Here is a 19,528-nt window from a genome sequence, read left to right on the forward strand (position 1 = left end):
GGGGAGGGGAAGAAAACTCCTATAAGAAGGAGAGGAAGAGAGTTTTTACTTAAACCTTACTCTCAGGGAAATCAACTCTGAGAGGGAAGAACATCCAGATCCATTAGGATCTTGAATTCTATCTTACCCAACAACAGTAGGGAGAAGGGAAAACCAAGGGGGGTAGAGTGGGAGGGAACATAAAAAAGGGAGGGAATAAGAGGGGGGTGGGGGAGGGAACAAAAAGGGAGGGGCTAGAAAGGGAAATATATCAAGGGAGGGGACAAGGGGGACTGATTTAAAATAAATCACTGGATTAAAAAGAGCTGAAGAAGAAAGGTTAGAATTAGGGAAGGATATCAAAATGCCAGGGAGTCCACAAGTGACAATCATAACTTTGAACGTGAATGGGATGAACTCACCCATAAAATGTAGATGAATAGCAGAATGGATTAGAATCCAAAACCCTACCATATGTTGTCTTCAAGAAACACACATGAGGCGGGTAGACACCAAAAAGGTCAGAATTAAAGGATGGAGTAAGACCTTCTGGGCCTCAACTGATAGAAAGAAGGCAGTTGAGTTGCAATCATGATATCTGATAAAGCCAAAGCAAAAATAGACCTGATTAAAAGAGATAGGGAAGGTAATTATATTCTGTTAAAAGGGACTTTAGATAATGAGGAAATATCACTAATCAACATATATGCACCAAATAATATAGCACCCAAATTTCTAATAGAGAAACTAGGAGAATTGAAGGAAGAAATAGACAGTAAAACCATATTAGTGGGAGACTTGAACCAACCATTATCAAATTTAGATAAATCAAATCAAAAAATAAATAAGAAAGAGGCAAAAGAAGTAAATGAAATCTTAAGAAAAATTAGAATTAATAGACATAGGGAGAAAAATAAATAGGGACAAAAAGGAATACACCTTCTTCTCAGCACCACATGGCACATTCACAAAGATTGGCCATACACTAGGTCACAGAAACATGGCATACAAATGCAGAAAAGCAGAAATAATAAATGCAGCCTTTTCAGACCACAAGGCAATAAAAATAACGATCAGTAATGGTACGTGGAAAACCAAATCAAAAACTAATTGGAAATTAAACAATATGATACTCCAAAATAGTTTAGTTAGAGAAGAAATCATAGAAACAATAATTTCACCGAGGAAAATGACAACGGCGAGACATTCTTTCAAACCTTTTGGGATGCAGCCAAAGCAGTAATCAGAGGTAAATTCATATCCCTGAGTGCATATATTAACAAACTAGGGAGAGCAGAGATCAATCAATTGGAAATGCAAATAAAAAAACTCAAAAGTGATCAAATTAAAAACCTTCAGCAGAAAACCAAACTAGAAATCCTAAAAATTAAGGGAGAAATTAATAAAATCAAAAGTGATAGAACTATTGATTTAATAAATAAGACAAGAAGCTGATACTTTGAAAAAACAAACAAAATAGACAAAGTACTGGTCAATCTAGTTAAAAAAAGGAAAAAAGAAAAGCAAATTAACAGCATCAAAGATGAAAAGGGGGACATCACCTCCGATGAAGAGGAAATTAAGGCAATCATTAAAAATTACTTTGCCCAATTATATGGCAATAAATACAGCAATCTAGGCGATATGGATGAATATATACAAAAATACAAACTGCCTAGACTAACAGAAGAAGAAATAGAATTCTTAAATAATCCCATATCAGAAAATGAAATCCAACAGGCCATCAAAGAACTCCCTAAGAAAAAATCCCCAGGGGCTGACGGATTCACAAGTGAATTCTATCAAACATTCAGAGAACAGTTAATCCCAATACTATACAAACTATTTGACATAATAAGCAAAGAGGGAGTTCTACCAAACTCCTTTTATGACACAAACATGGTACTGATTCCAAAACCAGGCAGGTCAAAAACAGAGAAAGAAAACTATAGACCAATCTCCCTAATGAATATAGATGCAAAAATCTTAAATAGGATACTAGCAAAAAGACTCCAGAAAGTGATCAGAAGGGTCATCCACCACGATCAAGTAGGATTTATACCAGCGATGCAGGGCTGGTTCAATATTAGAAAAACCATCCACATAATTGACCACATTAACAAGCAAACCAACAAGAACCACATGATTATCTCAATAGATGCAGAAAAAGCCTTCGATAAAATACAACATCCATTCCTATTAAAAACACTAGAAAGCATAGGAATAGAAGGGTCGTTCCTAAAAATAATAAACAGTATATATCTAAAACCATCAGCTAATATCATCTGCAATCGGGATAAACTAGATGCATTCCCAATAAGATCAGGAGTGAAACAAGGATGCCCATTATCACCTCTACTATTTGACATTGTACTAGAAACACTAGCAGTAGCAGTTAGAGAAGAAAAAGAAATTGAAAGCATCAAAATAGGCCAGGAGGAGACCAAATTATCGCTCTTTGCAGATGACATGATGGTCTACTTAAAGAATCCTAGAGATTCAACCAAAAAGTTAATCAAAATAACCAACAACTTTAGCAAAGTTGCAGGATACAAAATAAACCCACATAAGTCATCAGCATTTCTATATAATTCCAACACAGCTCAGCAGCAAGAACTAGAAAGAGAAATCCCATTCAAAATCACCTTAGACAAAATAAAATACCTAGGAACCTATCTCCTGAGACAAACACAGGAACTATATGAACACAACTACAAAACACTTTCCACACAACTAAAACCAGACTTGAGCAATTGGAAAAACATTAACTGCTCATGGGTAGGATGAGCCAATATAATAAAAATGAACATCCTACCCAAACTTATTTATCTATTTAGTGCCATACCCATTGAACTCCCAAAATATTTCTTTACTGATTTAGAAAAAACCATATCAAAGTTCATTTGGAATAACAAAGGATCAAGGATATCCAGAGAAATAATGGGAAAAAAACCCACAAATGATGGGGGCCTTGCAGTCCCAGACCTCAAACTATATTACAAAGCAGCAGTCATCAAAACAATTTGGTACTGGCTAAGAGAAAGAAAGGAGGATCAGTGGAACCGACTGGGGGAAAGCGACCTCTGCAAGACAGTATACGATAAACCCAAAGATCCCAGCTTTTGGGACAAAAATCCAATATTCGATAAAAACTGCTGGGAAAATTGGAGGACAGTGTGGGAGAGATTAGGAATTGATCAACACCTCACACCCTACATACACCAAGATAAATTCAAAATGGGTGAATGACTTAAACATAAAGAAGGAAACCATAAGTAAATTGGGTAAACACAGAATAGTATACATGTCAGACCTTTGGGAGGGGAAAGACTTTAAAACCAAGCAAGACATAGAAAGAATCACAAAATGTAAAATAAATAATTTTGACTACATCAAATTAAAAAGCTTTTGTACAAGCAAAACCAATGTAACTAAAATTAGAAGGGAAACAACAAATTGGGGGAAAATCTTCATAGAAACCTCTGACAAAGGTTTAATTCCCCAAATTTATAAAGAGCTAAATCAATTGTACAAAAAATCAAGCCATTCTAATTGATAAATGGGCAAGGGACATGAACAGGCATTTTTCAGCCAAAGAAATCAAAACTATCAATAAGCACATGAAGAAGTGTTCTAAATCTCTTACAATCAGAGAGATGCAAAATCAAAACAACTCTGAGGTATCACTTCACACCTAGCAGGTTGGCTAACATGACAGCAGAGGAAAGCAGTGAATGCTGGAGGGGATGTGGCAAAGTAGGGACATTAATTCATTGCTGATGGAGTTGTGAACTGATCCAACCATTCTGGAGGGCAATTTGGAACTATGCCCAAAGGGCGATAAAAGAATGTCTACCCTTTGATCCAGCCATAGCACTGCTGGGTTTGTACCCCAAAGAGATAATGGGGGAAAAGACTTGTACAAGAATATTCATACCTGCGCTCTTTGTGGTGGCCAAAAATTGAAAAATGAGGGGATGCCCATCAATTGGGGAATGGCTGAACAAATTGTGGTATATGTTGGTGATGGAATACTATAATAAAGTGGAGGAATTCCACAGAGACTGGAACAACCTCCAGGAAGTGATGCAGAGCGAGAGGAGCAGAACCAGGAGAACATTGTACACAGAGACTGATACACTGTGGTATAATCGAAGGTAATGGACTTCTCCATTAGTGGCGGTGTAATGTCCCTGAACAATCTGCAGGGATCTAGGAGAAAAAACACCATTCATAAGCAGAGGACAAACTGTGGGAGTAGAAACCCCGAGGAAAAGCAACTGCCTGACTACAGCGGTTGAGGGGACAGGTCAGAGGAGAGACTGAACGAACATTCTAATGCAAATACTAACAACATGGCAATGGGTTCGAATCAAGAACACATGTGATACCCAGTGGAATCATGCGTCAGCTATGGGGAGGGGAGGAAAAGAAAATGATCTTTGTCTCTAATGAGTAATGCTTGGAAATGATCAAATAAAATATTATTTAAAGAAAAAAAATAAACTCAGAGGAAAAAAAAGAAAACAAAAAGGCAGTGTCATAATGAGAAATGACCACTGAAGTTTTAGCAGTGATTCAGACTGATCCCAGATTGTAAAGGGTTTGAAAAGCATGTCCTTCATGTAGAAGCACTGTTAGTGGCCAGCATTAGGCCAATACCAATCCAATCCCAACATGACTTTAAAAATATTATAATAAAACATTTTTCTTTGTTCTCCTCTTTTACCAGGTGTACAATGTTTACATGGCAGGAAGGCAGCTGTGCTCTAAGCGGTACCGGGAGTTTGCAATCCTGCACCAGAACCTTAAACGAGAGTTTGCCAACTTTACTTTTCCTCGCCTGCCAGGGAAATGGCCATTCTCATTATCAGAACAACAGTTGGATGCCCGACGTCGTGGGTTAGAGGAGTACCTGGAGAAAGGTGAGTTGGTCCTCAAGACTCCAGTGTCCCTAGTTTCCACATAGCTTGGGGTTGCTTTGTAGCTCCCATGCAGCCAAGCTTAGCTTTCTGTAACTAGCTCCCTGGCCTGTTAGCAGAGGCCTTCAGTGCAAGTGAGCCTGTAGCACATTTCAAAACTGAATTTAATGATGGGAGCTTGAAGTACAACTGAAATGCCTGTTCATTGTTGTGATTAATAGTGTGCTCCTTATTAGCTTGCCAAATACTTAACCACACACAAATACATAATTTGTTTTTAATGCTTGAAGACCTTTGTTATATCATTTGCCAGCAAATACACCCATACACACTCCATCAGATACATGGTTTGATTCTGTACAGGGAACAGTAGTTATCTTTGAGATACTGTTGGCCTTTCTTAGAGTAGCCCTTGCTGCCCTCAGTCAACATTCCCTATGAAGTTTTGCTTTTTTAACATGTCCCTCTACCTTCTTTTTCAATCACCCCCACCTCTCTTCCTGGTGTCCTGATCCTCATCCTCCATCCCCACTCCCACTCTTCATGTTACTATGGTATATAGAATTGCATAGTTCACTAGTTGTGTACTAGATTTTCTTCTGAAGCTTTAGTTGAAGAATTGTTGGAGTAATAGTCTTATTTAGTAAATGGTAGTTTTTTATCCCTTGTACAAGAAGTAAACAACTTAGTTGGGATTTTTTTTTTTGGTTTTTCTTTTGAACTTCTACAGTGAATTGTTATCCTAAAGGAAAAATCTCTGTACAAGGTAGTAAATCTCTTCTAGCATCATTATCATTTTTTCTAACCATGGAATGGCCTCTAAATTGGCCTCTTGGGAAATGTGAAAGGTTAAAATGAAGCCTTGAGCTGCCTTAGAGTTCATAGAAAAGCCTCACAGATTCAGTTTCATAGTTGATTCAGAGTAAAATCATCAAAGTAATTTACTAGCCATATGAGAGTGAGTCAGGAAATTACCTTCCTTAGATCAAGGAGTGATTTTCCTTCCACTTAGAAGAGGGAGAGTCAGGTGAAAGGATATGCTCAACAAAACACTTAATTGGCCAACATACTTGTGCGGAGCAGCTTTAAATGCCTGAATTTCCCTGACTGCATCCTAGTCTGAGCTGAAATTGGATTTCACTCCTCCTTTTTCCAGTTCATTCTTTTATTAGTTTTTCCCCATTCCCTCACATGGCTCACTAATAGCAAGCAAAGGACAGCAAAGTTAGACTTTGATAATTTTGAATCCTCTATGTTCAGAACTGCTCTAGGCCAGTGGTAGCAAACCTTTTAGAGACCCGAGTGCCCAAACTGCTTCCTTAGGCTGCATGTGAGCCTCTCCCCACCTAGGGGAGGGAGGAAGCACTCCCATTGGGCTGCTGGGCAGAGGGTGATGGGAGAAATGTCCTCAGGCTTGGGGGGGGGAGCAAGTAGCCCCTCCGGCACACATGCCATAGGTTCACCAACCTGACTTTAGGCCATATAGATAGGCCCATATTATGTCTATGGGGGAGGTGGGGGGCTCCACATCCATCCCTAAAATTCCATGTGCCAAGGTGGAGCTTTCACCTCTCTGGTTGGCCTCCAAGAGCTACTTCCTAACCAAACCCAAGCACCTTCTTGGTTTCTTTATCCATTGAATTTGGAGCCTCATGCCAGGGTGTATCTTTGTGTTCCATAGTGTGTTCAATACGAGTCATTGGTGAGAGTGACATCATGCAAGAGTTCCTCTCGGAGTCAGATGAGGTAGGTTGACAACATCCATAGTGACTCTTTACTCCTTCAAAAAAATTCACAATAACAGTTTTGGATGATAATAATTGCTGTTAAAATACTGCAACTACTTCTAGCCTCCCAACTCCTTAGATTTTTCTTTGCATTTTTTGTCTGTATCACACATTTAATATCTTATTTTTATTCTCTGTACTAATTAGTCCTTTATGTGTGATATCAGTTTTGCATGCATGAACGCATCTCAGTACTTTATCAGACCTATAATTTTATTGGTGGGAGTATTCACCTATGGAACCCTTCATGGACAGTTTTCATGAGTTTTTGTGCCCCCAAATTAATTATCAGGTGGCCAGCTGGATTGTCCTTGAATGACAAAAACACATGGGGGCAGCTGGGTGGCTCAGTGGATTGAGAGCCAGGCCTAGAGATAGGCGGTCCAGGGTTCAAATGTGGCCTCAGACACTTCCTAACTGTGTCACCCTGGGCAAGTCACTTAACTCCCATTACCTAACCCTGATTGCTCTTCTGTCTTGGAACCAATACCCAATATTGATTCCAACATGGAAGGTAAGGATTAAAAAAAAAAAAGCACAGTTCCTTCTCTGGTCCATATCTGAATCTTTTCCCTCTTGGTAATTGCTGTCAAAGCTTGTACCCTACTGGCATTGTCTTCAAGATGCTGAAATCGATGATCATCCCTTTGCCATGGTGATGTAGTAGAGCAGGAATATATTGGAGAATAGCTGTTCAGTTTTTCCGCTGACTAGTTATTTTAATAAAAGGCAGCTGTGGCATAGTAATAGAGGGCTGGCCTTTCGATCAGGAGGACCTGACTGAGGTTCAAGTCTCATCTCTGATGTGTTGCTGGCCGTGTGACACTGAGTATGTCCCTTATCCTCTCTAGACCTACAGACTCTTCTCTGAGCTGCCAGGTGCATGTGGTGCCACCCTTCCCTTCCCTCAGACCCCCCCAAAGTCTCTATGAGTCTTATTTCTCCAATAGGATTGTTAGTTCTTGTCGGTGAATGGGGGATATACCTTAAGCTTTCTTTTGACCCCACACACAATGGTAGGCACATAGCCAGTCACACTCCAGACTTTCTGATTTACTACTACCCTGGCAGCCATACTTGCATTTGATGTAGTGCTCCAAGGTGACAAAGCATTTAGAAAAAACCTTAAACCCTTGTCTTCTGTCTGAGAATTGATACTGAGTATCAGCTCTAAGGCCAAAGAGTGTCCAGGGCTAGGCAGTTGGGGTTGAACGACTTGTCTAGAGGTCACACAGTTCACAAGTGTCTAAGCCTGGCTTTCTATCCACTGAGCCACCTAGTTACCCTGTGATAAAGCATTTTTTTCTCACTACTCCCTTGGGAGGCAGGTGTCTGAGGATACCTCCTCACTGAGGTAGGAAACAGATTGTAAGGTGTTAAATGACTTGCCCAAGATCATGCAGTCGGATGGATTTGAATCCAGAACTTTACCCAATTCCAAGTCCAGAGTTCTTTTCTGCTACACTGTGATACCTTTCATGTAATAATTGCTAAAATTGCAAGGTTGATCAAGTGATGTGTATATATTTGATCCTCAAAGTAATATTGTTAGGTTAGGTAATTTCTCCCATCATTTTATAGATGAATAAATAGAGACTCAGAGAAGTTATATGCTGAGGGTCACATTCTGAGTGAGTGACCTAGCTCACTTATTAATGTGAATTCCTGAGCCTTGAGTCCAGCACCCTTTTCTAGAACATAACTAAATGTGAGTGAAGCCAAAAGTTACTCTAATGCCCCAGGCAAGAAGAGAAAACCATTTCAACTGTTGTTCTATAGCTTTTTCTAACCAAAGTTTTCATTTTTTCTGTCTTGTAGCTTAGATATGACTGAGGTAGGCATTGGGTCTGCACCTTCAGTGGTGCCTGCACTCTAAGTATTAACTTTAGGAAGACTCAGCCTCCTGGTTCTCATAGAAAACCTTTCCTTAGATTTTAAAGCAAAAAGGGAAGGCAAAGAGTAAATTAAATGCATATGTAAAAAACCTTTTGAATCTAAAGGTCTTAGTCTGATTTTACAAAGCTTTGCACAGTGGCAGTATTGTAACAAATGAGGTTTAACCAAGGCACAATTATTGATTATTGCTAATTGAAACTAATCTAACTTATAGATTAGGTTTGGGATAAATCTAAAAGAGCTTCCTTCTCCTTTCCCTAAAATTTTCCTTACCTTATCTGAATGAAAACTAGTGTTTTTTTCCTTCCACTCTGTATCAGTTTTGTTTTTCCAATGGAACTTGTTCCTTCAGTGATGAAGATCTGCATTTGGGAAGGTTTTTACCATTTGTATTTTTAAATTCCAAATTAATGAGCTTAATAAGCTATTATTGATGTCACTAATTTTATTCCCAAGTGACACCATCTGATGTTTCATTATAAATACTGTGTGAGTTCTTTAACCCTTCTGACCCACTTCTTTTTCTTTTTACTATAACTTGGACAGCCCATGTGGAGAAGCTAAATGCAGTGAGAGGCGGGGGTAAGGGTGTCAGTGCATGGGGTCTGAGGTCCCAGCAAAGGGGATCACAGTGCAAGTAAATCAGGCCATTTCCTCCTTTGCTCAAGTCCAACTGTCCACTTTGGCAGTGGGAACTGTAGCAGATGACATCAGTGGCAGCTATTGATTTCTTCTCATACCCCCACTTATCTGTACTACTTGAAGCTCCCAAGAATTGCCCAATTCCTTTTCTGGGCTCTCTGGTGTCTTTGGGCTGGGAGATCCTTGCGGACCTGTCAGGGATGGTCTTCTTTCCTTCAAAGGACTAGTAATCCCTAGTAAGACCTTGTGGACCTCAGCATATTCTACCTTTGCTGTTCTGAGCAGTTTATAAGGAAAGCTGACCTGCTGGTAGAGCTGGAGCTATTGACAACTTCATGAGGAGGCCCAAAGAAGAAGATATCATCTCGAATACTTTAAGCACTTTGGGAAGAGACTTGGATTTCTTTCCCACTCTCTACTGCCTCCTCCCAGCTCTTAGTGATTTTCCATCTTACTCATTGCTTCCTTCCCCATTTATCCTCTTCTGTATCCCATTCTCCTGCTCCTTTCTTTTAGGTCTTCTCTTCCTCAGCATTTCTCATTGAGGAGAAGAGTGAGACAGCATTTGATCTACCTCTGAGTTAGAATAGTAGGCAAACAAGGAATTCATTAAGTCTTACTGACCAAACTTAGGGAACTGTCTTAGATTGTGCAGCAAAAAGCACAGAGGAACTCCACTTTCTTTTTTCCAAAAATAAATTTAGAGGATGGAATTATGGAATAATCTGTTGATTATCATTAAAAATTATAGTAGAGGAAGTTCCCTTTCAAATTTAACAAGATAAGATAGATCACTTTTTCAGAACAACTAGATAAAAGGGCTCAAATCTCTGAGATCCTATCCCCTTTTTGAAGTAGAGTGGAATAGTGGATAGAGTATTCAGCTTGGAGGTGGGATAACCTGGGTTCAAAACCTGTCTTTGAGATTTATTAGTTGTGTGTGTGTGTGTATGGATAAATCACTTAACCTCTTTAGTTCCTTTGATTAAGATAAGAATATTTGTAGTACCTATCTACCTCACAGGATTGTTATAAGGCTTAAATGAGTTAATCCATGCAAAAGTATTTTGGAAACTATACAGTGTTTTGTGATGTATAGATATCAATTATGAGTCCCTCAACAGGACTGCTATTTAATTTCAGTGACCAAGCAGGATCATGTGGCTTGCTCTCCCTCAAGTCTAGCTTACACCCAGGCAGGCACTTGACACTATTTATTGAAGCAAATTCCTCAGGAAATTTTCTTCCTTTAGTATTGAGTTCTGAACTGATTGAAACAAGGAAACAGAAAACCTCACCCAAGTGGTTGTGTTTTAAGAATGGTTCTTAGAACTTTCCTGATTTAAGAAGGAGGCAAAATACTGACTGCATTGGTTTCCCCTTCTCCTTTGGACCTTTTAGATTGAATTTTGCCATAGTTTGAAAGGGACTCCCTTCATGACTTGTTCACCTTACTGATTTTTAGTGTGTTTTCATTTTCTCTTTATAACTTCCCTTATTTCTCCTTAGGAAAGGTTTGATTTACTGTCTCTCATGTATTCAGGTTAATATTGAGCTTATGTGCCCTGGGCTGAGGGAGAGTTATGCATTCAACAAGAGTTGTGCTGCCACCCATTCTCTGTTTCCCCCCCACCAGAACTACAACGGCGTGTCAGATGTCGAACTGAGAGTGGCTTTGCCAGATGCTACCACAGTGACAGTCCGAGTTAAAAAGAATAGCACCACAGACCAGGTGTATCAGGTAAATAGAGTTCTGACTGTTACAGAGATCAGTACAAGAATCCCTGTGACTGTCCTTGGGGAAGTGAGAAAGGAACCCACTTTATTACTGCTGCTTTTTACTTGGTGTCAGGGGCTTTACCTCCCAGTAGTCTGGGAGACCTTGCTTGTTCTGGACCTACACACATAGCTAAGGGATAGCAACAAATGCACACTTTGACAACTTGTTGATGTTGGTCTGTCTTGCTTTCTTTCACTGTTTCTTCTGAAAGGACCTAGTTTTCTGTGACACCTCCCCAGTTTGGTTAATTTAGCTTAACTGTGTGACGTGTTTAGGGATTAATTTTTTTAGCTATGAATCTGTGGATTGGCCCCATGCTTAGCATGGCGAGGTTGAGTTTCTCTGATGGTGACCTATCTTTCCACTTATGCTTTAGGCTATTGCAGCAAAGGTTGGCATGGACAGCACGACTGTAAATTACTTTGCCTTGTTTGAGGTGATTAATCACTCCTTTGGTAAGTACCAGTGACTGGTTCGAAATATATATATATATTTTTAAACCCTTACCTTCCGTCTTGGAGTCAATACTGTATATTGGCTCCAAGGCAGAAGAGTGGTAAGGGCTAGGCAATGGGGGTCAAGTGACTTGCCCAGGATCACACAGCTGGGAAGTGTCTGAGGCCACATTTGAACCCAGGACCTCCCGTCTCTAGGGCTAGCTCTCAATCCACTGAGCTACCCAGCTGCCCCCTGGTTCGAAATATTTTACTTTGGAATTAAAAACTTGTAATAAATTATCAGGTTGAAATAACCCACCCACAGGGAGAAAAAATCCCCCAATGTAAAGGAAATCCCATCTTTTGGAACCTCTTTGGTCAGGCAGAACAGGCAGACCTCCTTGAATCATTTAGCAGCAGTTCCAGAGGTGTTAGGTCAGTGCTGCTACCTTCCTGTTTCAAAATACAGATTTTTCAACAACAGCCTTGGGCAGATGCCTGATTTTTTTTTCTGGCTCAGTGGTATTGTCCAGTATTACTGAATGGATTAGCCACAGTTTTGGAGTTTGTTTGTATCTACCTTTTTTTTTCCAAACTACAAGTTTTTGTTTCTTGGGGGAATAGCCCTGAGAGGTATTTTAAATTTAAATTTTAAATAAAAATATTAAATATATAGTTTAAGCTATAGATTCTTTAATTAGGATGTTTTTTTCCACTGAATTTATTTCAGGGAGGGGGATTTTTTTTTCAGTAGTGGAGGGGAAAATTGATTTAAAACTCTGTTTGTTATATTGCATGTGTTCATATTCCTAAGTTCCTTCCTAAGAAATCCTGGCAAGAGAAGTTCAGGCATTCAGAAACATTCTTCCAGTGGGTAATGAGGCATGATGGGGTGGGGAGGTTCCCAGGAGCTCATTGGTGAGAAAGTCATAGGACTCACTCTTACATGAGCTCTTACAAAGTATGTCCCTCTTCTATATCAACACTGGAGTTGTAGGAATAAGATTTAGGAAGAACATGAGCAGTGTTGGTTGATTTGATCCTTTATTCTTCAATTAAAGAGGTCCATGTTTGGTCTCAGAGTTCGAGGGAACAAGTTTATTTTCTCCCTGCTATTTTGTTCTCTTCCTGTCCCTAGGTCAGTTTGACCTATTGTACTTCTTTTAGAGACACACATGACTAAAGTTACAAGGAACATGATAACTCATGCATGATTATTTAAACTATTAGAAAAGAAGACAGACTCATTTAGGGAAGACTACCAGGGGGTGGAGTCAAGATGTAGAGTGAGATGAAGCATTTTAGCTGACAAAGATCTAGAAAAAATGTACCAGACTGAATTCTGATTGAGAGAGTCAATAAAAAGTCATAGTGAGCCATTTTTCCAGCCTAGTACAGCTTCCAAAAGGGTCTGTAATCACTGGGAAGGGAGTCTGGCCAGGAACACATGGTAGTCATGGCTGCATTAGCCAGTAGGTACAAATGTGGCTCCAACTACATACTGATCAAGGAACAAGTTCTAGAAATAAATTGTAGCTGAGTGTCTCTCATCCCAGGATCAATTCATTTCTAACATTTAGCTCAGCTCATAAACCTTTAGCGGAATAACCAGAGCTGGAATCCTAGACCAAAGGGGAGCCATCGGTTCTAATCACTCAAACTGCAGAGCCTCCCAGTGGGTTCTTAGTGGCTAAGTCCAGCAGCAGTCTTCCCAAACTCCCAAATAAAGACATGCAGACAGACTCAGAACTTAGGAATTTATGGAACTCAGACCAGGATGACAGAGAACAGATTTCATCTGGGGATCATACTACCTTGGGAGCACTGAAACCTTGCAAGCCTGACCTCAAAAACAGCAGAAGGGCATAAGAGGCCAGACGCTAAGGCCAGACATTCTCCTCAGAAATGAGTTGAGCCCAGCACTAACATCAAGTCCAAATTCAAGAAGGAGGCTAGAAAAATGAGCAAACAAGAAAGAACCTAACTCTGGAGTGCTATTATAGTGACAGGAAGTTCAAAATACAAACACAGAAGAAAAGGACTTGAGAACACTTATAAGCAAAGCTTCAAACTTGGATACAAGTTTAATAAGAATTCCTAGAAGACTTAAAGCAAGAATTTAAAAAGAGCAAAAAAAAATTATTTAAACCAAATGAGAATGATAAGAAAAAATAAAACCATAAGAGAAGTGAGAATTAGGGAAGAAAAATAGGAAAAAATAATTAATAGCTTGGGAAAAGAGGTATAATATCTTACTGAGAAAATAAGTACTTAAAAATTATAATTGGCCAAAAGGAAGCTAACAATTCATGAGACATCAAGAAATGTTTTTTTTTTTTAATCTGAAAAAATAGGAGAAAATATGAAATCTAAGGAGAAACAACTGACCTGGAAAATAGATCTAGGACAGATCATTTAAGAAACATCAGAATTCCTAAAAGCCTTGAACAACAACAACAAAGAAGAACTTAGATAACATATTTTTTAAAAAAAGAAAGAAAACTGTGCCCAGGTATTGTAGAACTGGAGGATAAAGTAGAAATTGAAAGACTACAGTGATCACTTCCTGAAAGAGATCCTAAAAAGAACATTTTGAGAGCCAAATTCCAGAGCTCTCAAGTCAAGGAAAAAATTCAGCAAGCAGCCAGAAAGAATGAATTTTAGTACAGAGAGCCATAGTTAAGATCACACAAGATTTAGCAGCCCCAGTATTAGGGATTAGAGAGGTTGGAATACAATATTCCATGAAGTGAAGAATCTAGGCTTACAACCAAGAATATCAATCCAGTAAAATTGAGTATAATCCTAAGAAGCAAAAAATAGAACTTTAATGGAGTAGAGTACTTCTAAGCATTCTCTATGAAAAAAACAAGAGTTGAATAGAAAATTTGAAGCACAGATACATTAGGTTATGAGTTCCTTGAAGACAGGGACTTTTTCTTGCCTCCTTTTGTATCCTCAGGGTTTTGCATAGTGTCTGGCACATATTAGACACTTTAAAATGTTTATTCATAAACATGAGTTAGCAATTATAATGGATTAAACATGGTTAAACTATTTACATTTTTATATGGGGAGATGATATATGTAGCCCTTCAGAACTCTATTATCATCAGGGGTCATAAAGAGAATCTAATTGGACAGAGGGTCTTGGAGTGAATCTGTTCTATTTTTATGAGTTCAATAGAAAAATGGAAAGGATGGGGAAGAAAAAAGAGGGGAGGAAAGAAAAAAAAGAATGGAAATATTTCACATCAAGTGTGCAAAAAGGAGTTTATACTACAAGGGAAGGGTGATGAGATAATAAGTGCACTGTTGATAGAGCTATGAATTGGTCCAGTCATTCTGGAAAGCTATTAAATTGTGCTATACCCTTTGCCTCAGTGAAACTATACTAATTCTATAGCCCAAAGAGATCAAAGGGGAAAAGGACCCATATGTACATACTTATAGTAGTTCTTTTTATGGTAAAGATTTGGAAACTGAAAGGATGCCCATCAATGGTGGAATGGCTGAATGAGTTGTGGTAAATGAATGTGATAAAATGCTGTTGTGTTGGAAGAAATGATGAAGACAATGGATTTAGAGAAACCTGGGAAGACTTGTATGAATTGATGCAAAGTTAAATAAGCTGAACCAGGAAAACAGTTTATGTAATAATTACAATATTGTAAAGATAATCCGTCTTTTAAAATTAGTTAATTCTAATCAATACAATGTCCTACCACAATTCCAGAAGATTCCTAATAAAACATTCTCCTCACCTCCAAATAGAGAACTGATAAACTCAGTGCAAATTAAAGGATCTTTTCTTTTTTCCATTTTTTCATTTTCTTTTTTCTTTTGTATATTTTTGGCTATGGCCAATGTGGAAAATTTTTTTGCATGGTTATAAATATTTGTAATGGCACTGCTTACAGCTTCATTTCCCTTTTCAATAAGTAGAGTAGGAAGAATAAGGAGGGAGAAAATTTGGAACTGAAAAATAAAATAAAATTGAATTGAAATGAAATGAAATGAAAAGAGAAAGAAAAGACTCCCTAAGTGGGTACCAGAATATTTGAATCCTAATCCAAATTTTGCCTTTGTCCTATATATATTTTTCTAGTATGGATTTCAGTTTTTTCTTTTGTCAGATGGGAAGAGTTAATTTCATCCTTCATCTTTTGATGGAGGCATATTAAGAGGGAATTTTCTGGGCTTTTCTTCAGAAAGGCACAAAAGTGTTTTTTGTAGTTCCTGTTTACATATTGTCAGACATAGGAAGTAGCATTCTTCAGAAGACATATAATTTTGAAGAATGTCTTTGGGGATTCATTCTGATGAAAGAATCTCTCACCTCTCAATAGTGAAAATAGTTTTATGAAAATTGAAACCTGAGAGTCTGAAAATGCCCTAGCTGTATGAGTGAGAGACTTGCTTTAAATATGTTTAGTTGGCTTGTGATTGTCCTTCATATTGGAAGAGGACCAAAATAATATCAGGAGGTGATATCTTTTGATTTATGCATAAATTGGATTTAAATGAGGCAGTGTTGTGTAAAGAACTGGATCTCTCTCTTCCAGAGTCATCTAAGTCTATTGGCAAGATAAAAGTCAAGGCAACTGGCAATCATTCTGGAAGCAGTGGATGGGCTTAGCCTCTTTTATGTTTAACTAAACTCTTAAGGTTCCCAAAACCCCTGCTTCTGCCATCTTCATGGCTATTTTTATCTGCCCCTTCTACCAGGGAAAGTCTTCTCATGTATGGGTAGATACTCCCTGAACTCACTGAAGGGCTTGAGGCCTGATTGTTACTCTCATCCTGGTTTAGCCCAGAAACTTAAATGGTTTTACCAGGGTGTGGCTGCTCTGTATGCTACAACTTCTTGGAGCCACAGATGAGAGTTGGATGAGAGGTGGATACCAAAGATAGGCAGCCCTGAAAAGGACTTAGCAAGCCCTCACACACGAGATGCTAGACTTCCTGTCAATAAACAGCATTCGTATGTAACTTACCAAAGATTACATCAGATATACTGGAGAGAACTTGCAAGTAGTTATTGCTATTAGTAGGCCAACTGCAAGTTCCATTATTCAGGTGTCAGAAGAAAAGAATGACAGTCATTTTTTGGACTAGTTTGTGAAGAGTTGAAAAGGTAGGAGAATCATATTTGTCAAGACAAATGCTTATTTTCTGGTACAAAAATATCTCTTAATGGATCTGAACTGTTATCCTGTTCTTATCTGGGTAATAGCTTGCCATTCCTGATTTGGCCTCTGCAGTCTGAATCAGAATGATCAGTTTTCTCTTCCCTACCTGGGTCTCTGAGCTTTGTGTCTTTTCTCTAACTTGTAGTACGTAAGCTGGCTCCCAACGAATTCCCCCACAAACTCTATGTCCAGAACTACACGTCAGCTGTGCCAGGCACCTGCCTGACTGTCCGAAAATGGCTCTTTACTACAGAAGAAGAGGCACTGCTGAATGACAATGACCTTGCAGTTACCTACTTCTTCCATCAGGTGGGTACACCAGCCTCCCTGCCTGGACCTGCCTGTCTTTTCCTTTATAGGTGGTAGAGAACACTCCAGATAGGACTCTTGACTAGTTGATAACCTGTTGATCACAATTTCAGGTGACAAAGCTGAAGACAGCTAATATTAGGCTCTAAGTGCAGAGGGTCAGGACCATGTCCTATCTGCATTTTAAGTTTCCTCCATCAACCAATTCTGTGCTCTGCACATCTGCACACCTTGGGTATATAATAAATTTGTGAGATGAATGAATTTATTGAATTACACTTTGGATGACAGAATAGAATTTCATATCAGTCTCAGTGGGGTAGGATAGTTGGCCTCAACTGTACGGGAAAAGAATGGATGAAAACATCACATGTGAAAAAGACCTTTAGGCTTAGTTAACTACAAGTTCATTGAGTCAGCAGTATGTTGTTGCCAGAAAAAAAAACCCTCCCTTTTTTTGGCTAATTAATAGGCTTTTCATGTCAATGCAGTAAACATTTATGAAGTAACTATTATATCATGGGGACTCTGCTAAGCACTGGAGACAATTAATAAAAAGAAAGATGGTCCCTGCCCTCATGGAGCTTATAAGCTATGTAGATGTGGTACCTCAGAGTTGTTTTAATTTGCATTTTCTCATCAGTAGTAACTCGGAGGACTTTTTTCATATGACTATATATAATGACAATCTAACACAGTCTGATGTACAAAAAGGTGTGTGTTGGTGGTTGCATGGAGTTGAGACAAGGCAGAGCAATAGAAGCAGAGTAGTAACTCTGCCCTCTGTAGGAGGGCATTGGGAGGAGTTTAGGGAGGTGGCTTGAGTTAGCATGGTGGTAAGATTAAGGGCAATGAGCTTATCCTGGGGGGAGCATCTTGTTTTGGAGTTGAGAGCAGCTCCATCAAGCAGGGCAGCAGATGCAGACTGAAGATTGACTAATAATTCCATCCATCACCTTTATTTCTGGAGCCTCCTTTGAGATGTGTCCAGGATATCAGGCCTACAATGGCTGATAAGCAATTGTTAATAAAGGACTGGAGCTTCAGAGAAACTGCAGCAGGATAGGTAGGGCTGGGAATCATCTATATAGAGGTGATAGTTAAAACCCAAGGTAGTGGTCGAGTTTACTAAAAGGGTAGAGAGGAAGAATGGGAGAGAGACCCAGAGAGAACCTTGAGGAGCACCCACAGTTAGAGTATAGTGTAGATAATGCGCCAGCAAGAGACTGAGGAGTGGTCAGAGAGAAGGTAAAGTGGGAGACAATAATGTCCAGTGCAGCAGATGACTGAGAAGGATTAGGCCTGAAAAAAGACCATCATCTTTGGAACCTAAGAGATCACTGTTGATTTTGTTAAGAGTAATTTTAGTTGAATAACCCTGCAAAGAATGGAGGAGTAGGTAAAAGGAGAGGAATGGAGGCAGTGAGTATAGGAGGAGGGAGAGGAATAAACATTTATAGAGTACCTTCTGTGTGCCGCATTCTTCTAAGAGCTTTATAAACATTATATCATTTGATATAAGGAGCAAGGAGAAGGATCCCCTCTTCTTTTATTAGAATTAGAAGTTGGGGGAAAGGAAGAGAGAGTAGGAATAATGTCAGAGATTTTTAGATGAAGAGAACAGGAGAAGAAAGAACTTGCATCCATCACCCTCAATTTTTTTCAGTAAAGTAAGAGGCAAGGTTGTCAGTTAAGGATGTGGAGGAGGAGAGAAGTGAATAACTTCTGTAGGAGGGGTGATAGAAAAAATCAGTCAGACAGCAATGAGGGCCTGCTTTGCTGCAGTGAAGGCCTAAGTGAGATTGGATGCCATGCCTGGCTTGTTAATGGACAGTGATGGGATCACTTCTGGTTTCTTTGGTAGTTCTTGGGCAGAAGCAGAAGAAGCAGTTGGTGGAAATAATCGAGGACTGAGGTATGGGAAGAAAAGAGCAGTTTTAAGACAAGGGTCAAGTATCAAAAGTAGAGGACAGAGTGTTAAAAGACCAAACGTGTAGGAGTGAAAAGTAGGACTGCCTGTTGGGTCAAAGATAGAGAGGGAGAAAATGAAGTCAGAGTAGAGTGATGGTCTAAGAAGGTACTGAGGGCATAGAAGGATTGGCAGCTCAATAAGGACAGGAAGAGGAATGACAGCAAATTATGATCAGAGAGGGGAATCTCATAGTGTTTGATGAGGGAAGTGGAGCCCTTGTGAACAGTGACAAGATATGGTGTGTAGAATCCTTCTGGGGACCCAAGATGAAGGAGGTCATGAAAGCATGGGAGATTGGGAGGTGGAAGAGACATCTCCACAAGCATTCAAGTCCCCTAGTGTGAAAGCAGAAATCACGGAGAGGGAGAGGGTAAATCTGAAGTTGGTATATATGGAACATCCATAACCTCAATTGGGTAGAAAATCGGAGTCATATGGACTTCAGAAGGGTGGGTTCCTAAGTAAAGGAGGCCCGAGGGAGTCTGGAAGTGAGAGTATCCAGTGTGGTTTGGAGCATAAGACATAGTAAAAGCCAGTGCTGTTCAGGATAGGAGGATCATTGGAGGGAGCCAGGTCTTAGGGAGAGTTAATGGGTGGAAAGAGTCTGAGGAA

The 19,528-nt window shown here is 39.3% G+C and overlaps 1 protein-coding gene across 4 annotated transcripts in view; it reads left to right on the forward strand.

Annotated features, from left to right (window-relative positions):
* The window catches only part of SNX27 (sorting nexin 27), an 84,624-nt gene that overhangs the window by 47,902 nt on the left and 17,194 nt on the right, over window positions 1-19,528 (forward strand). For all 4 annotated transcript variants that reach the window (XM_016429173.2, XM_001371710.5, XM_056819413.1 and 1 more), the window contains exons 3-7: window positions 4,712-4,904; window positions 6,583-6,647; window positions 10,863-10,967; window positions 11,383-11,461; window positions 16,781-16,944. In XM_016429173.2, coding sequence (XP_016284659.1) covers window positions 4,712-4,904; window positions 6,583-6,647; window positions 10,863-10,967; window positions 11,383-11,461; window positions 16,781-16,944 — 606 coding nt within the window. The remainder of the gene's footprint in view (window positions 1-4,711; window positions 4,905-6,582; window positions 6,648-10,862; window positions 10,968-11,382; window positions 11,462-16,780; window positions 16,945-19,528) is intronic.

Source organism: Monodelphis domestica, chromosome 2 (genome assembly GCF_027887165.1).
Source record: "Monodelphis domestica isolate mMonDom1 chromosome 2, mMonDom1.pri, whole genome shotgun sequence".
NCBI lineage: Eukaryota > Metazoa > Chordata > Mammalia > Didelphimorphia > Didelphidae > Monodelphis > Monodelphis domestica.